Source organism: Dendrobates tinctorius, unplaced genomic scaffold, assembly GCF_039654945.1.
Source record: "Dendrobates tinctorius isolate UK_male_01 unplaced genomic scaffold, ASM3965494v1 ptg000103l, whole genome shotgun sequence".
Taxonomy (NCBI): domain Eukaryota; kingdom Metazoa; phylum Chordata; class Amphibia; order Anura; family Dendrobatidae; genus Dendrobates; species Dendrobates tinctorius.
The window spans coordinates 5175944-5196506 of NW_027361771.1; the positions used below are offsets into that span (position 1 = coordinate 5175944).

The 20563-nt window shown below is 42.5% G+C and overlaps 1 protein-coding gene across 2 annotated transcripts in view; it reads left to right on the forward strand.

The window, feature by feature from the left end:
* The first annotated feature begins 761 nt into the window (after positions 1-761).
* USH1G (USH1 protein network component sans) overlaps positions 762-20563 on the forward strand; it is a 115272-nt gene continuing 95470 nt past the window's right edge. For both annotated transcript variants that reach the window (XM_073587983.1, XM_073587984.1), the window contains exon 1: positions 762-1036. In XM_073587983.1, the coding sequence (XP_073444084.1) occupies positions 873-1036 (164 nt within the window). In that variant the 5' untranslated portion in view covers positions 762-872. The remainder of the gene's footprint in view (positions 1037-20563) is intronic.

The following is a 20563-nucleotide window of genomic DNA, read 5'->3' on the forward strand; positions in this document are numbered from 1 at the left end:
CCCCATCATAGTCCCCCTAAACACACATTATGATTTTCCTCACAGAAGTTCTAACATACAGTATGATGCCCCCACAATAGTGCCCCCCACACTTGCAAAGTATGATGGCTCCCACATTCACATACAAGTGCTGGGTCATAAAATAAAAAAATAAATGCTTATATATTAAAAGTTCGCCATGACGGTGGTCAGCATCCCAGCATAGGGCAGTGACGTGATCATGCCACCTTGCCAGAAAGCTGAAGTCCTGTAGGCCGCTCCACCATTCCATAGGCCGCAGACCTAAAGCGACCTGTAGACTCCAGAATGGCCTGGGGTAGGACAGTGAGCCCATGTTTCTCTCCTCTACCGTGGACTTTACACACCAATAATCAGTAGTCACTGTGGTCACTCAGGCTGGGAATACAGGAGGAATCTGCAGTAAACTTGTCTAGAACCTAGAAGGTCCTGGAGCATCACAGGAGGGGGTTTGCCAATACTACAAAAATTCCTACACAGTCTGTAGAAATGGCGCCTTTGTGCTTCTCTGACATAGTATAATGAGAATCAGCCTCAGTTTTTGGAAACATTTCTCCAGGCCACGGTCTTCTGGGTGCTATAGTTCTAGAGTGATAATAATAATTGTTATTACATGATTACGATTATTATATTTAGTCATCTTGTTGTTGCATTTATATTGGTCTGTGAATAAAGTCCTGTCATGAGTGGGCACATGATGCCATCCCGGGGGCTGCCGCCGTCAGGTGCCGTGGACAGGCGGTGACAGCTGACGGTGGGGCGGGGCAGGGCTCCGGGGAAGGCTGTGCTCCAGGCCCGGGGCTGCGCGGTGACATCGGGCTGTGTGCGGGAGGGCAGCGCCCGGGACATGCAGGATGGACGGGCACTATCACCGCGCCGCCCGGGACGGCTTCCTGGACGTGCTGAAGGAGGCGACCCGGAGAGACCTGAACTCGCTCGATGAGGATGGGATGACCCCGACGCTGTGGGCGGCTTATCACGGACACCTGGGGGCGCTGCGGGTCATTGTCAGCCGAGGGTGAGCTACTGACAAACTTCTGCCGACATGTTGGGAGTTGTAGTTCCCCTGTAGTTTTCACCATGCTGCTGATAAAGATCCGATATTTTCTTGCGGCATTAATCAGTGACCCCTGCCCATGAATTATGATGGTGTATATGGGGAGAGCAGTGCATTGCTACCAGTAATGGCTCACAAAACTCTGTATTACTGCTCCATCTGACTAACATTGTGTAAGGTAGGAAATGATGTAGTGGGCACACTAGCGGTGCTAATATTATAACAGCATCCTCCTACATTTTCGGCTATGTTCACACTTTTTTCTAGTGTTTTTCGGCTGTCTTTTTACTTCTATTTTCTTGCCTGTCTTATATATATCCATTACACGATGATGAAAATTGTAGCGTTTTTGAAGCTTGAAAAATGCAGACATAATACTCTAACAATCCTCCGAGCGTCATTTCAGCCTTTCCATTGACTTCTATTGTAAAATATTCAGTGGAAAACCCCAGGAGAATTTTTGTTAACCATTTGGCGTCTATAGAAAGCGGAAGGTGTTAAAAGATGTCCAAAAGTTTGAACATGTGCAGCAAAGTCGTTTTCCCTTACAAATTAGTTATTATTCTGGCGCTTTTTTCAACGTAGTTTGGCGCATAGAAGCAGTGTGAACAATTCTGTCACCAGGTGTGTTATACCTGATGAGGCTAGTGTACTTACAGCGAAAACCCAGATCAGAATGGCTTTAAAATCTTCATATTAACATGAGGTATTTTATTAGATACGCTAGCGCTCATATATATAAATTATATATATACAGTGGGGAAAAAAAGTATTTAGTCAGTCAGCAATAGTGCAAGTTCCACCACTTAAAAAGATGAGAGGCGTCTGTAATTTACATCATAGGTAGACCTCAACTATGGGAGACAAACTGAGAAAAAAAAATCCAGAAAATCACATTGTCTGTTTTTTTTTCATTTTATTTGCATATTATGGTGGAAAATAAGTATTTGGTCAGAAACAAGCAATCAAGATTTCTGGCTCTCACAGACCTGTAACTTCTTCTTTAAGAGTCTCCTCTTTCCTCCACTCATTACCTGTAGTAATGGCACCTGTTTAAACTTGTTATCAGTATAAAAAGACACCTGTGCACACCCTCAAACAGTCTGACTCCAAACTCCACTATGGTGAAGACCAAAGAGCTGTCAAAGGACACCAGAAACAAAATTGTAGCCCTGCACCAGGCTGGGAAGACTGAATCTGCAATAGCCAACCAGCTTGGAGTGAAGAAATCAACTGTGGGAGCAATAATTAGAAAATGGAAGACATACAAGACCACTGATAATCTCCCTCGATCTGGTGCTCCACGCAAAATCCCACCCCGTGGGGTCAGAATGATCACAAGAACGGTGAGCAAAAATCCCAGAACCACGCGGGGGGACCTAGTGAATGAACTGCAGAGAGCTGGGACCAATGTAACAAGGCCTACCATAAGTAACACACTACGCCACCATGGACTCAGATCCTGCAGTGCCAGACGTGTCCCACTGCTTAAGCCTGTACATGTCCGGGCCCGTCTGAAGTTTGCTAGAGAGCATTTGGATGATCCAGAGGAGTTTTGGGAGAATGTCCTATGGTCTGATGAAACCAAACTGGAACTGTTTGGTAGAAACACAACTTGTCGTGTTTGGAGGAAAAAGAATACTGAGTTGCATCCATCAAACACCATACCTACTGTAAAGCATGGTGGTGGAAACATCATGCTTTGGGGCTGTTTCTCTGCAAAGGGGCCAGGACGACTGATCCGGGTACATGAAAGAATGAATGGGGCCATGTATCGTGAGATTTTGAGTGCAAACCTCCTTCCATCAGCAAGGGCATTGAAGATGAAACGTGGCTGGGTCTTTCAACATGACAATGATCCAAAGCACACCGCCAGGGCAACGAAGGAGTGGCTTCGTAAGAAGCATTTCAAGGTCCTGGAGTGGCCTAGCCAGTCTCCAGATCTCAACCCTATAGAAAACCTTTGGAGGGAGTTGAAAGTCCGTGTTGCCAAGCGAAAAGCCAAAAACATCACTGCTCTAGAGGAGATCTGCATGGAGGAATGGGCCAACATACCAACAACAGTGTGTGGCAACCTTGTGAAGACTTACAGAAAACGTTTGACCTCTGTCATTGCCAACAAAGGATATATCACAAAGTATTGAGATGAAATTTTGTTTCTGACCAAATACTTATTTTCCACCATAATATGCAAATAAAATGAAAAAAACCAGACAATGTGATTTTCTGGATTTTTTTTTCTCAGTTTGTCTCCCATAGTTGAGGTCTACCTATGATGTAAATTACAGACGCCTCTCATCTTTTTAAGTGGTGGAACTTGCACTATTGCTGACTGACTAAATACTTTTTTTCCCCACTGTATATATATATCAAGTTTTGTTCTCAAAAGCAAATACACCGGCCTCATAAAGTCTAAGGAATATTTTCTTTTTTATCATTCACAGAGTTTGTATAGTGAAAGCTGGTGTCAGATCCACTTTAGGACGGTCATAAACGCTAATAACTCCTTAGTGAAATGAATTATCAGTGTTCAGACTGATAAAAAAAACCCAAATCCATATTTTAGAATTTATTGTACAAATTTACCGTCTTTCTGGCCATACCATACTGCAGATAACCAGTAAGTGTACATGGGCAGATCCCCTGATTTCATGCTGTATCCTAATATTACAGAACTGAAGCAATGCGTGGTTAGATGAAGATTGGCGACACCGGGCCGACACCGATCGTCCTGGACTCACATCTGTGTTGTTATTTCTGCACAGCCAGCCCTGCCCTGTTATTCTATAGTACTTCTGCTTCTATGTGTGGCAGAGGAATTTATGTGCCCCTTCATATACCAGGACCCCATTACTGCAACATCTTCACCCCACACACGACAGTCCTAGGTAATGATTTCCCTTGTGCACAACTTACCATTCAGAATGACAAACACCAGTGCCCATGGGTCACAGCAATCTCTGCACCACCTACATCTACAGGTGCATCTCACTAAATTAGAATATCACCAGAAAGTTAATTTATTTCAGTTCTTCAATATAAAAAGTGAAACTCCTATATTATATAGAATTATTACAAACAGAGTGATCTATTTCACGTGTTTATTTCTGTTAATGTTGATTATGACATACAGCCAATGAAAACCCAAAAGTCATTATTTCAATAAATTAGAATACTTTATAACACCAGCTTGAAAAATAATTTTAAAATCCAAAATCTTGGCCTACTGAAATGTATGTTCAGTAAATGCACTCAATGCTTGGTCGGGCTCCTTTGGCATCAATTACTGCATCAATGCGGCGTGGCATGGAGGCGATCAGCCTGTGGCACTGCTGAGGGGTTATGGAAGCCCAGGTTGCTTTGGTAGCAGCCTTCAGCTTGTCTGCATTGTGGGGTCTGGTGTCTCTCATCTTCCGCTTGACAATACCCCATAGAGGTCAGGCGAGTTTGCTGGCCAATCAAGCACAGTGATACTGTTGTTTGTAAACCAGGTATTGGTACTTTTGGCAGTGTGGACAGGGGCCAAGTCCTGCTGGAGAATGAAATGTCCATCTCCAATAAGCTTATCGGCAGAGGGAACCATGAAGTGCTCTAAAATTTCCTGGTAGCCGGCTGCGCTGACTTTGGTCTTGATAAAACACAGTGGGCCTACACCAGCAGATGACATGGCTCCCCAGCCATCACTTATTGTGGAAACTTCACACTAGACCTTGGAAATCAAGGTCCCAGAGTCTGGAGGAAGAGTGGAGAGACAGACAATATAAGCTGCTTAAGGTCTAGTTATTTTCCGTTTGCAGCAGAATATTTTTGTGTCTCCCCTTCTGATTGACTAATCTGAAATATGTGATTGAGAATATATTGTGTCTGTGGCTGGCAGTATTGAGTGGGCGTAAGGGATCTATTCAGTGACGGTATAATGTTTGGAGGTTAGTAATAAAATACATATTAGCATAATAGGCTACATTATAAAAAGGATGTCACAGGCTGATTAAGCATGTGATGGCTGCTATTCCATATGATGCTACATGTTCCGGACTTTTTGTAAATCTCACATTGACAATAATTACATAACAATGTCCCAGGAGCCCCGAGAGAGCAGACATTGACAAAGGGGCCCGCTTCGAAAGTGAGTATAGGCAGTAATTATTTTATATGAGGGAAATATAATGATTAAGAAGAGGTTGTGCGAGCAGTGGACAACATTTTTAAAATAGCCGCCATGCTTCCTAGGCTAGCTGATGAACAATTTGTATGAAATGAAATGCGCCTCTGTTTCAGCCATTACGAGAACAAGAAGATTGCAGGATGAACTCTGTGCTGGTAACTTGTGCACTGATGTTATGTTGTAGAGAAATAGGCGAGTAGTCTTCAGAGAGGTAGAGCAATCTTAAAGGTCAATATCTACACTTTAACGAGCCTCGCCTTATGACTTAGGAGAAGTCAAATCAGAAACTCAGTTTGCAAATATGTGTTTCGGGTTGTTTCCATCTCCTCAGTGCAAAGCATGGGATCTGAGTTGGCTGAGAGAGAAGCCTCTGACTGGGGGTCTAAGCTGGAATGTTTCTCTTTGTGGAGAATGCCATCTGGCGTACGGATGTTCCTCTGGGAATTTAAATATAGAAATAGTCTCTTCAGAAGAAAAAGCCTTGAAATCTAGTGCCACCTATTGAAAGTAGCAATCCTAACAGTCAATATTGACCTTTTTTATGAACCTTGCCACATGACTTAGGCTGAGAAGTCAAACCAGAAACTGTATTTGTACTTGTAGGGGAAAAAAATTAGACACTATCATAGAAAATAAGCAGCAGAGTGAAGCAAGAGCAAAACATCCTTGACTGGAGGGTCGTTTAACCCCTTCACAACATATGACGTATATGTACGTCATATGTTATGTATCCCCCTTTGATGCCAGTCTGCGGCACTAAGCCCGTATATTTTACGGCACATTACAGCTGATTTCATTAGCTGACATGTGCCCCTAACAGCCGCTGGTGGAATCGCGATTCACACACTGCTGTTAACATGTTAAATCAGAAATTGACAGCGGAATATAACATGCTCGCCCCGGAAGTGCATCACTTAGTCCAGGGTTCCCCAACTCCAGTCCTCAAGGCCCACCAACAGGTCATGTTTTCAGGATTTCCTTAGTATTGCCTAGGTGATAATTGCATCACCTGTATCATACAAGGGAAATCCTAAAAACATGACCTGTTGGTGGGCCTTGAGGACTGGAGTTGGGGAACTCTGACTTAGTCCACCCATCGGCACCTCTTTGACATTATCTCTGGGCGCCAATAGGTTGGTATGACAACCAAGGGTCTGCAGGAGACCCCCTTGTTTGTCACTGCCGAACTGCTATGAGCGCCGCACTGATGCCAGTGTTCATAGCAGATGAGCATTTCTGCTACTCATAGCAGGCTTATGTGTAGAACAAGCTACAAGAAGATCGCAGCTTCAAGTCTCCTGAGGCTTCTTTTACACTTACCATGTTTTTACGGGCCGTTTTTGCAGCCACAATAGATTTCTCTGGGGCCGCAAAAATGGGCCATAAAAATTGGTCGGAGCGCCGTATTTACAGACGTGAAAAAATATCGATCCTGCTGTTAGGCGTCGGGTTCCTGCCTCTGCACAGGAGGGAACTTGAGCCTTGCCTTCTGCAGTCTCCCATTCCTCTCCAGCCAGAGAGGAGGCTGCTCAGCAGAAACATCGGTCCCAGTGCCTTGCCCAGGCTAATGCTAGGTGTCTGGTTGCCCCTTCTGGCTCTACTATTACACCATGTGTGAGTCAGCAGCAAACTGACGCTCCTGGGACTAAGTCCTGCTTTTCCCCTACTGAGCATGCCCGTGGGACGACTTCTCATTGGAGGTCGGAGGTCACGTGCTCAGGTCCTATTGCTGCTCCGATTGGGCCATCAGGAAGGTCCCGGAAGGCTGCAGCTATAAAAGGTTCTCATGGCTGCCTAGCCATGCGCTAATATAGAGACTTGTAGCAAAGTGGTGTGTTTCATGATGGATGTCTGACTCTGGTGAATGACTTATTGTATTTCCCCTCCCTTTGATACGCATGTTGTTAGGGCTTAGGGTCTTTGAGTCAGCACCGAGTACTGGCACTGCCTAGCGCCGCAGTGCTCTCAGCTCCATCCACACTTTAGCACCCGACAGCGCCATTCAGCACACGGCACCTCGGTACCGCATTACCACAGCGTCTGTCAGAGCGGTGCCGTGCGCAGTTAGCGCGCTTTCCAGCTCCACGCTGAGGCTGGTTAGTGGCATCCGCCAGTGCGGCGCTGTACATACCCTGTGACAGTTAACAGGGCACATTGTACCTTAAGGGCATAGCCCTGGCACCGCAGTAGCGGTTCCGTGCGCAGGTGGGTCTGGAGGGGCACTGGCCCCGTGTCTTGGGGCAGCGTCCTGTGACGTCACAGCTGCGTTCTCCTAGCCGTAGTCTGTGAGGTTGAACAGATTACAGTTCCTACACCGTTCAGGGCACTCTGTGAGGTAACAGAGTTTGCCTCAGATCACACCGGGTGACTTTAATCCGCGTGAGTTCGGCTGCTTGTTACTATACACTGTCCGTTATTGTCTAGCAGCAGTTAACACCTCTGCACGGTGGACCCCGGACTGCGAGCGCTCCTAGCCTCTACGTTTATTTAATTAGGTGCGTTCCGCCAGTCCTTAACACCTGCTCGATATTTTTCACGGCTTACGGACACGGCCCCCATTGAAATCAATGGGGCCGCAAAAACAACGGAAGCTTGCCCAGTGTGTTGATTTTGCGGTACACCGTGAAGACTGTATTTGCGGAACGCCGTATTTTTACTAGGACACTCCCATATACTTTCCTGTTTATCACTTCGAAGGCCTGCAGAGAATACGGCAAAAAAACACGGCAAGAGTAAAAGAAGCCTGAGCGGACTATTGAAGCAAGTGAAAAGTGAAAAAAAATATCCGTCCCGGTCCTGACTGCTATTACATTTTGGAATGTGAAATGTGAGCTGACAGTAGAGGTTCTCTAGGAGTCCCCTTTGGGCCTCCTGAAACGTCTAAGGGAAACATGCCCCTGTTGCCCCACTTAATGAAACTGAAGGGCCGTTAGGATGTCCTCCTAATCGCTTTAGTCAGATGGAGACCACATCCAAGTATTTTTGTAGCAATTGTTTTTAAACCCTTTTATCTCACCGTAAAAGTGAAACATTCTTCATGTTCCTGGCACCAAATTAATGATCTTTTATGAGCTCCTGTTTGTCTCTTTCCACAATGAATGTTCTCATGTAATTTGGCAGAACTTCACGGTGCAAGGGTGGGGGTGCGAGAGCCTAATTATTTGATCAGGTTTAGTCATGTATTACTTGTAAAAAATGATAACCAAAGTCTTGTGAACAGCTGTTTATGTTGGCCCTCATAAGTGAGCTAAAGTGCATATGTCTTGAATGGATTGTATGAATTTCCATATTGTTCTTACATGTACCTAAATTTCTGTATTTGGGACTAAAATGTATTTTCGCAATTGGGCTTCATTAAAAGTTTTGCATAGTTTGGCTTTTACAATGAGCACACTCAAAAGAGTTGCATTAGTCAGATTATCAGAACATGCTCACTGACAGATTCTCAATTATCTCATTCTGCAGCCAACAATGGACAGTTCAACACAGATGTTATATTGTATATAAGGCAAATGGTTTACAATTTTGAATGAAACCAAAGTGCACAAAATATTTTTAAATACATGCATTTAGGTAAAAAAAATTGTGAAGGGCTCAGTAGGTGTAAGGCTAAGTGCACACGTAGCAGAAATTTTCTGCTGAAAAACAGGACTCCCTTCCCAGAAACCGCGCGTTTTTTTCTGCGCATTTTTACCGCGCGGTTTCTAGACACATGGAAAAAGCCAGAAACGCGGAAACGCAAAATTAATGAGCATGCTGCGTTTTTTACCGTGATGCGTTTTTTTTGCGGTAAAAAACGCATCAATGTGCACCAAAAGTGCTAAATGCATAGAAATGAATGGGAAGCTTCTTTTTCGCGTTTTTCCCGTGGATTTTTTGGCAATTCCGCGGGAAAAACACAGCCTTAATGTCAGCTGCACACATGTTTGGCCAACCGCAGTCTGAAGTGTATGACCATCTATGGTCTAGGATACAATGTTTTGGGAGCATAATTCCAAAAAGTAGATTTTGCTTTTTTGATTTATCATACAATAACGTGCTTGCCAGCTCTTACTGGAAATTTTCAAAAAGTCTAGTGTTATTTTCTAAGCCTCCATCATCCATGACATAAGATTATCTCAGGAAGTTTAGTTATAAACTGAATGCCTTCTTACAATTGAAAAGGGGCATTAGGCCACACTGACACATTCAGTATTTGGTCAGTATTTAGTATTAGCCAAAACCAGGAGTGGGTGATAAATCCAGAAGTGGTGACGGGTTTCTATTATACTGTACTTTTCCTCTGATTGTTCCACTCCTGATTTTGGCTTACAGATACTGACCAAATAATCAACGTGTGAATGTGGCCTTATTGTGAGAGGAAACTGCAAAAGGCCCCCTTACACGCAACGATATTGTGAACGATATTGTTGCAATGTCACCAGTTTGGTGACGTTGCAGCGATGTTGAAACGACATCGTTGCATCTGACACGTAGCAACGATCAGTTGGCTGATCGTTAATTGTTGTCTAATGGTCTGAGCCATAAATCTATCATTGGTCTCCTGCTGGGCAGCACACATCACTGAGTGTGACAGCGAGAGACCAATGATCAGCGACGCTGGGAGCTGGTATCCAGGTTAAACAGCGGGTAACTAAGAGCCATGCGGTGCTTAAATACCCGCTGTTTACCCTGGATACCAGCGTGCTCTCTGGGCCTGATCTCTTGTGAGTCTGCCTATGTAAACAGCTCACCAGCGATCCGCTAACTATTTCCCAGCGATCCCATCCACGTCGGATTGTTGGTGGGATCGATGGGACATTGAAGCGTGTAACGGGGCCCCTTAATCTCTCTTCTACTCCTTTTGTTAAGGAGTCAAAAATTCTAAAATTGAGTGGAAATGTATTTTAAGTACCGGTATATAAAGTTTATGTAAGTAAGCTGGAAGTTAGATCAGAAATGGAAGACCAATAATTAATTTAATTTATTTACAGATATATTAAAATGAATTTAAAGGGAATTTGTCAGGAGCTCATGCTGCCCAAACTGGGGGCAGGATGAATTCCTGGCCGGCTGCATGATTTCACCCATCTGGCTAGGGACCGTAGGGAGCAATGAGACTTGTCCAGCTCTGCCCCCAGACTGCTCCAGCTAATTCACAGGTCTCAGAATCTTGTCAATCCGGCTGGTCTTCAGCTATGGTTCCCAGTTGGATCATCAGATACCAGAGTAGTTCAGATTAAAATATACTGGGTTGCACTCGTGTCACCAGGCTGCAATTCATGCTGCCCGCAGTTTAGGCAGCATGATTCACCTGACAGGCTCCCTTTAATTGTTCAAGTAATTTTATAAAGTCGACAACAAGAAATCCAGCGGTGTCAATTGTCACAGATAAATTCTTCTATCAGGAATTGTTGCTAAAGAGGAACTTTCACCATGCTGAACCGGACAAAACATATAATAGTGAAGTCCAAATGGGTGTTATCAATGAACTATCACTGGGGGCGTGTGCTGCTTCTCCCTGTGTGATGCCGACCAATCATAAGCTGGCAGCAAAACTCAAGTGAAGTAAGAACACGCCCCCATATATACATTGTGAGCCCCAATGGGGACAGTGGTGTTGTCTGTAATGCCTCAAAAAATATGATAGCACTATATAAGGAATGCATATTAAATATATTATCTTTTTCTTTCCAGATTATATACAAATTGACTGGAAGTAGACTGCAACTTTTATTACTAAAAAGGGTAGTCCACTATTTAAATATTGATCGCCTAGCTTTTGACTAGGTCATCAATATTTTGTCAATGGGGGTCTAACACCCGTCACTCCCACTGATCCACTTTTTGAAGCTTAAGCGTCACCTGCATGTAAACAGTGTATAGAGTAGAACAGCTTGGCTTACTGCAGTATGTGATGGCCACTCCCAGGTGCTGCAGATCAGTTGTCAGGGTGAGCTGAGTGTCAGTACTTGGGAATGGCCATTACGTAATGTATAGAGCAATGTTGTTATATTGTACTATTTAGGGTGGTTTACTGCTGGAGCTGCAAATAGTTGATCAGAGGAGGTTTAGACTGTTGGCCCCCACTGAGCTGACAGCAATGACCTATCGTGAGGATAGGCCATTAATATTTTAGTAGTGGACAACCCCTTTAATAACATTAGCAACCAAGGGCGGACATATCATTGTGGGAACTTGGGTAGCTGCACATGGGCCCAAGAGGTAAGAGGCCCTCTACCACCTTCAAAGCAGGTGGAATTGTGCACTAGGATGAGCTATTGGGCTGCAAAGGGCCCATATACTGTTCTTGCACAGGGGCCCTCTTCTATTTGTGTCTTATCCCTTTAGAAACAAACATAATTATTACGAAATGGAATAAGAACAACGTACTTTCCAAATAGCTGCTGATTAAGCAGATCTGATTGGCAACAAATATTATCCTTTCCAAAAACATGTCTTCCTCATCTTCAGCTTAAAAAAAGTTGTCCACTATTAAGACAACTTCTCATACCCCACGCTTGGCCCCAATAAAAAAAGCCTATACTCACCTCTGGTGCCAGCGCTGTTCCCGCATTATTGGCACTCGCTCTCCCCAAGTCTCCCTTGCAGTTGTTATAACGTGACGCCTGCGCCCAATCAGCACTGGCATCACTGTCCCCGCCTCCTGTTGAATTGAACATAAGAGGAAGGTTAGATTTCAGAAAGACAGATTTTAATTAAGGGACTCAGAAAGAGAATCGGAGGATCCAACGGCTGGATATCCTTATGGACAAAAATGTCCAGGAATGATGGGAAATCTTGAAAAATGAGATTCTCAAAGCACAATTGTTAACAATTCCAAAAAGAGGGAAGAATATGAAGCATTTAAGGAAACCAGGATGGATGAACACAGAACGTAAACACATGCTAAAAAGGAAGAAAGAAATGTTTATCAAATGGAAAGAGGGAGGCATATCTAAAGAAGAATATAATGCTGTCTGCAGAATCTGTGGGCACGAATCAGATTATCTAAAGCTGACAATGAAGTAAGGTGTGCAAGAGACGTCAAAAGCAATAAAAAAGGATGTTGGGGATATGTCAAAGGTAAAAGAAAAGTCAAAGATGCTATAGGATTTTTACAGGATGAAAACGATGGAATAGTAGGAAAGGATGTTGAGAAGGCCGACCTTTTAAATTCCTATTTTGCATCTGTTTTCTCTCAGAAAGGAAATGTAACATCAACTGATCTTCACTGTCCTATTAAAGGAATAGAAGAATCCAGGATTTCTATATACAGAAAGATAGTGAGGAAACACTTGGCTAACATAAATGAATTCAAGTCTCCAGGTCCAGATGAATTACACCCCAGAGTACTGAAGGAAAAAGCAGAAGAAATTTTTGAACCACTCTCCATAATCTTTGAAAATTCTTGGAGAACAGGAGAAGTTCCAGAAGACTGGAGAAGAGCAAATGTTGTTCCTATCTTCAAAAAGGGGAAGAAGGTGGACCCAGGGAACTATAGGTCGGTGAGTCTGACTTCTATATCAGGAAAGATCTTTGAACAAATTATTAAACAACATGTATGTAAGCACCTGGATAAGAATGAAGTGATTAACCAGAGTCAGCATGTGTTTGTAACTAATAAGTCATGTCAGACTAACTTAGTTTCCTTCTATGACAGAATCACTGACTAGGTGAATCAGGGAAATGCTGTAGATATAGTATATTTTGACGTCAACAAAGCATTTGACAAAGTATCTCACACCATCCTTATTGAAAAAATGACTAAGTATGGAATGGACAAGGCAACTGTTAGGTGGATTCATAACTGGCTAAGTGATCGGACCCAAAGAGTGGTCGTAAATGGCTGCACATCCAGTTGAAAGAATATCTCAGCTGGGGTACCACAAGGTTCTGTCCTGGGCCCTTTATTGTTCAACATCTTTATCAATGATTTAGATGAAGGAATTGAGGGAAAACTGATTAAATTTGCTGATGACACAAAACTAGGAGGGATAGCAAATATTAGAGAAGAGCGAGAGAGGATTAAAAAATATAAATAAACTGAAGCAGTGGGCAGCAACTAACAGAATGTTTTTTTTAATAGGGAAAAATGCAAAGTACTACATCTGGGCAATAAAATGAAAAAAGCATATACAGAATGGGAATTTAGATCATAGGGCTAAGCAACAGCAAGTGTGAAAAAGACTTGGGTATACTAATACTGAATATGAGTCAACTGTATGATGCATCAGCAAAAAAGGCAAATGCAATTCTGGGATGTATTAACAGAATCATACAGTCTAGATCACGTGAAGTCATTATTGCCCTCTACTCCTCTTTGGTCAGACCTCATGTGGAATACTGTGTTCAGTTTTGGGCACCACATTTTAAAAAAGACATCATAAAACTGGAGCAAGTTCAGAGAAGAGCGACCAGAATGGTGACCGGTCTGCAAACCCTGTCTTATGAGGAAAGGTTGCAGGATTTGAAAATGTTTAGCTTGCAAAAAAGAAGACTGAGAGGAGACTTAATAGCTGTCTACAAATATCTCAAAGGCTGTCACATTTATTCTCATTTGCACAAGGAAAGACAAGAAGCAATAGAATGAAACTGAATGGGAGGAGACACAGATTAGATATTAGAAAAAACTTTTTGACAGTTAGAGTGATCAATGAGTGGAACAGGCTGCCACGAGAGGTGGTGAGTTCTCCTTCAGTGAAGTCTTCACACAGAGGCTGGACAGACATCTGTCTGGGATGATTTAGTGAACATCCTGCTTTGAGCAGGGGTTGGACCAGATGACCCAGGAGGCCCCTTCACGCTACGATTCTATGATTCTAGGAAGTTAGAGATCAGCTGCAGCCCAGACTTCCTCTTCATGTTCAATATGTCTGAAGGCGGGAACAGTAACGCCAGCGCTGATTGGGTGCTGGGGTCACATGTCACAACAACTACAAGGGAGCCCCAGGGAGATCTATTGCTGACACTGTGGAATGGCACCAGCACGAGAGGTGAGTATAGATTTTTTTATTTTATTGTGGCCAAACATTTAGATCAAGAAGTGTTTGTCCTAGTAGTGGACAACCCCTTTAATATATAGGCTGTTATGTAATAACACTCACATAATCACATAAATGTAAGCGCTTTTTAAGTAGAACCTAACCTGGCTGTAAGTTGTTTGCTGTTGGTTTTCTAGATATACCCTTATCTGATATCTGGCCAGCAGTTGTCACCATCCAGTGTCCTTATAAATAAGTAACTTCACCTTTCAGGTGGACTAACATATTGATGATCTATCAATATGCAGGGTAGGTCATCAGTATAAGATTGCTGGTGGTCCAATACCTTAGTTCTTGTTTTTTGTAGGGTACTATTATAGGTGGTGACTACCTCCTTTGATGAGTAAGCACTCCTACCATCAGCTTAAGGCTATGTTCACATGTTGTGTTTTTGCAGCTTTTTTTTGCTGTATTTTTTCTGCAGATTAAAATCTGCTTTTTAGAGAACAAGCAAAGCTATGAGATTTCAGAAATGTCCTACACTTGATTGCTTTTTTATCTGATTGATTAGGAAAACTGCTGCGTTGTTTAAATCGCCAGCATGTCAAATCTTTCAGCATTTATTCACCATAGAGTGTAATGAGGAAGTGCAAAAAATGCTGCTAAAAAAAGACAAATGACACACACCGTGCATCTAAAAAACACTGCAAAAGCAGACCTGATTTTTGTAAGCAGTTTCTTTACAGCCAAGAGAGCAGGTTTGCAGAAAAAAAAAACGCAACACTGCAAAAGGCTTCTTTTAATTAGTACTGGATCTTACTTGCCCTTTAAAGTTTAGCATCTTTGATAAATATTTAGTTCAGGGTCCTGCTAGAGAACGGTCGCCTTGTTGTGGCTGTTGGAGTCTCATGAATTGTCCACTAAGTTCATCACTTTATAGGTATATTCTATATAGCAGTAATTCGGTCTAAATTTCATATACTCAATGTTTGCATTCATCTTAGCACTTACCTAGTGCTGCTGTATTCTTTTATTTGTATATTATACAGTTATAGGAGCTTCCACTTGTTCAGATTTGCTTTTTATTCTATTAGGAAGTGCTGATCATTTTTATGTACTATTCAACTGATGACTGTGTAGATGCTGAATGTAATGTGTATATTGTATGTAGGTATAGTGAGTGCAGTCGCGTGTGCAGAGGTCACTGTACAGTCGTGTCGTGTGTGCGCGAGTCATGAGCTCAGTTACATTCTCCATCTCACTAACCCAGCCCCATGAATTATGCATCTGAATGAAACAGTTATACTGCAGGTTGCGTGTGCAAGTGGAGCTACATAAGTGCTGGGAAACGAGGCCTGTGGAGCACGGTAGAAACATAACAAATATACAGAATTGCATTCACTACATCATAAAGTTAGACGTCATCAACTGGACTTGATGGCATGTCCTAGTGATAGACCACAAATGTTGGTGATGAGACAACCACTTTACTCCTGGGGCTGGTTTTGTGCTACATAAATCTTGCATCAGCCTTTCTAAAAATGCTGAAAACAGTACTTACAATGAGAGGTATATTTTGGATAATGGGTTCAAAAATATTAAATACATGTGGCAGCTGGGTGCATTTTGCATGGCTTTAGTTTGTAAAAGTGTGGCATGTTTTACTAGTGTTTTTGAGGGAACTGAACACTTTTATAAAACAGAAATGTAGGATGGCCTTGTAACTTGAATATAATATTAGCATGAAGTGGCCTTTGGTGTTAGACTGGTTTCTCCTTTTCAGGTGTACACAGTTGGCACTTGAAGAACTTTTACCCACAAGAAGCAACAAGCTAGATGGTTGCAACAGTGTAATATGGCAAAAGAGTTTGCTGACTTTTGCAACAGCCCACAGACCCCGAAACAAGATAATGGCATTTTCCTGAGCAGCTCCCTGATAGTAATAGCTCTTTCCTGCAGTTCCTGACCTGTTCTTCTTGGCAACCTATCCTTTACTATCACTACATCTGACATTTCCTCACACCCAGACATCAGTCTTTTGGCCATCTCTGACATGGCATTCCTGTTCACATCAGCTTCCATGCTCCTCTTTGTTAACCAGGTGGTATTTTAACTGCAGTAGGTTTAGCGATATCACAAAGCAGTTATAAGTTTGCAAATAGCTATCGATTAATGTGTTGTCCATTAGTTGACTTATGGGCTGCAGGCCTCAAATGACATAACATTGTGTGAGCCCCAGGAGACCTGATGGCCACATTGCGGGAACAGCACTGGCACTGGAGGTGAGTATAAGGTTTTTACACTGTACATGGTTGAATATTGTAAATAAGAAGGGGTTGCCCAAGTAGTGAGTGGCAAATGCTATTCACTAGAGTTGAGCGAAACAGGTTGGTCAGATTCAAAAGTTGCCCCACTTTCGCCAAAGATGGGTTTCGCCGAGCGAAACCCGACCATAGCGTGAGGTCGGCCATGCGGTCGTCGACCCGAACACCAAAGTCAGATTTCACAGAATGCTTGCACATGACTTTTTTTCATCCAATGAGCAAGGACGTACACAGTGGGCAACGAGATGACATGTGCAGCATCCGGAGAGAGAGAGATTTCGCTTTAAAAAAGCGGTCCGGCATGTAGGTGTCCTCCACTCCCTGACGACTTTGCTTCCCCATTGACTTGCATTGGGTTTCGTGTTTCTGTCGGACCTCCCGACTTTTCCCGATAGTCGGCCGATTTCGTTGAAATGAAACCCGACTCTACCCTAAAAAAGGCAAAGTCGCTCATCTCTACTATTCACCTTTCCAAAAACATGTCTTCCGCTTTCCCTTATTGCTATATCATCTTAACATAGGCAAATAAATATAAGTCCTGTTTAAGTATAATTTAGTCTGGCCATCAGTTTTTTTTCTATTGGTTTGGCCTCTTTATATTCTGGTGGGGGACCCCTTTCTATGAGTTCAGTATTCCCTAACTGGACATATGGATAGTAGTTCTAAATATTCAGTGTCCTTCTAAATAATAAAATTGCCCCTTCCAAGGTGTTTTCTGGAACTTACAAATTGATGACCTGTCAATATGCAGGATAGGCCATGTATAAGAGATTGCTGGGGGTCTGACACTTGGCACCCCCACCGATCAGCCGATGTCTGATCATAACAGTGGAATCCACATAATGCTAGAACATATGTGTGAGATGGAGGGGAGCATTTTCTACCCTATCACAAGGTGCCAATGCACTAACTTTTTATTATTCCCTCCCAATATCTGCTCATATACATGCAAAAGGAATTTCTGTATACCGGTGCTCTGTCCCCCTGTTTCTTTACACACACCAGATACAGAGGACCTCTCATGGCTAGAAGGTTGGAGGAGTGTTTAAACTAGGAACGGGGGGGAGGGTATTCCTTTTATAGGAGGGGAAGACAGTGCAGATAGAGACCTGGGCACAAATAATGAAATTGGGGATGGGGTTAGAACAGTTAATAATTTAAGAAAGAATAGAGGTACAAAGAGATCCATAAAGTGCATGTATACTAATGCCAGAAGCCTCGCCAACAAAATGGAGGAATTGGAGTTAATGTTGTTGGAACATAATTATGACATGGTGGGGATATCTGAGACATGGCTGGACGAGAGCCACGACTGGGCGGTTAATTTACAGGGCTATAGTCTGTTCAGAAATGACCGAACAAATAAGCGAGGGGGAGGCGTGTGTTTATATGTAAAATCATCCTTAAAACCCATCCTGCGTGATAATATATATGAATCTAATGAAAATGTAGAGTCCCTGTGGGTAGAGATAAGGGGAGGGGGGAAAAATAATAAATTACTGATAGGGATTTGTTATGTCTCCAAAAATAATGGAAGCAACAGAGAATATCCTCGTAAAGCAAATAGATGAAGCAGCGACTCAAGGAGAAGTCATTATTATGGGGGACTTCAACTACCCTGAAATACATTGGGGAACAGAAACCTGCAGTTCCGGCAAAGGTAATAGGTTTTTGACAACTATGAGAGACAATTACCTTTCACATTTGGTTGCCTCCCCAACAAGAGGGGGGGCACTGCTAGACCTAATATTAACCAACAGGCCAGACCGCATATCAAATGTAAGGGTTGAGGGTCACTTGGGTAATAGTGATCACAAAATAATACGTTTTCATGTATCCTTTAATAAGATATGTAGTAGAGGGGTTACAAGGACACTAAACTTCAGGAAAGCAAATTTCCAACGGATGAGAGATGATCTTGGTGCAATTAACTGGGACGATATCCTGAGACATAAAAATACACAAAGAAAATGGGAGACGTTTATTAGCATCCTGAATAGGACCTGTGCACAATATATACCGTATGGGAATAAACATGCTAGAAATAGGAGGAAACCACTATGGTTAAATAGAGCTGTAAGAGGAGCAATAAGTGACAAAAATAAAGCATTTAGAGAATTAAAGCAAGTAGGTAGTGATGAGGCATTAAATAAATACAAATAATAAAATAAATTATGTAAAAAGCAAATCAAGGCAGCAAAGATTGAGACAGAGATATTCATTGCCAGAGAAAGTAAAAATAATCACAAAATATTCTTTAACTACATCAATAGTAAGAAACTAAAAAATGATAGTGTTGGCATCCTTAAAAATAGTCTGGGTGAAATGGTGGATGAGGATGAGGAAAATGCCAATATGCTAAATGCCTTTTTTTCAACAGTATTTACACAAGAAAATCCCATGATGGATAACATGATCAGAGATAAAAATTCTCCATTAAATGTCACCTGCTTAACCCAACAGGAAGTACGGCGGCGTCTAAAAATCACTAAAATTGACAAATCCCCGGGCCCGGATGGGATACACACCCGAGTACTGCAGGAATTAAGTACAGTCATAGATAGACCATTATTTTTAATCTTTAAAGATTCCATAATAACAGGGTCTGTACCACAGGACTGGCGTATGGCGAATGTGGTACCAATATTCAAAAAGGGGACAAAAACTGAACTTGGAAATTATCGGCCAGGAAGTTTAACCTCAACTGTGGGTAAAATCCTGGAGGGTTTTCTAAGAGATACTATACTGGAGTATCTGAAGAAGAATAACCTCATGACCCAATATCAACATGGGTTTATGAGGGACCGTTCCTGTCAGACTAATCTGATGAAGAGGTAAGTTTCGGACTGGACCAAAGGAATGCAGTGGACGTGGTGTACATGGACTTTTCAAAAACTTTTGATACGGTGCCACACAAAAGGTTGATACATAAAATGAGAACAATGGGAATAGGGAAAAACGTGTAAGTGAGTTAAGAGCTGGCTCAGGGATAGGAAACAAAGCTTGGTTATTAATCGAGCACACTCGGACTGGGTCACGGTTAGCAGTGGGGTACCACAGGGGTCAGTATTCATTTTAACATATCTATTAATGACCTTGTAGGGGACATAGAGAGTAGAATTTCAATATTTGCAGATGACACTAAACTCTGCAGGGTGATCAATACAGAGGAGGACAATTTTATATTACAGGAGGATTTATGTAAACTAGAAGCTTGGGCTGATAAATAGCAAATGAGCTTTAATGGGGATAAATGTAAGGTCATGCACTTGGGTAGAACAAACAAGATGTGTAATTATGTGCTTAATTGTAAAGCACTGGGCAAAACTGTCACTGAAAAAGACCTGGGTATATGGGTGGATGACAAACTCATATTTAGTGGCCAGTGTCAGGCAACTGCTGCAAAGGCAAATAAAATAATGGGATGCATTAAAAGAGGCATAGATGCTCATGAGGAGAACATAATTTTACCTCTATATAAGTCACTAGTGCAACCACACTTAGAATACTGCGTACAGTTCTGGTCTCCGGTGTATAAGAAAGACATAGCTGAATTGGAGCGGGTGCAGAGAAGAGCGACCAAGGTTATTAGTGAACTGGGGGGTCTGCAATACCAAGACTAGTGTTGAGCATTCCGATACTGCAAATATCGGGTATCGGCCGATATTCGCGGTATCGGAATTCCGATACTGAGTTCCGATACTTTTTGTATATCGAATACCGGAATCGGAAGTTCCTATAATGCTTAAGAAGAGCATCTCCACAGCATTATGCTGCCCACCACCATGCTTGACGGTGGGGATGGAGTTTCCAGGGTGATGTGCAGTGTTTGTTTTCCACCATACCTTGCGGTTTCCATTTAGCCCAAAACGTTCTACTTTGGAGATCATGTGACCAGAGCACCATCTTCCACATGCTAGCTATGTTTTTTTGAAAACTACAAACAGGATCTCTTATGGCTTGCTTTAAAAAATGGCTTTTTTTCTTGCCACTGTTCTATAAAGGCTAGATTTCTGGAGTAGACGACTAATAATTG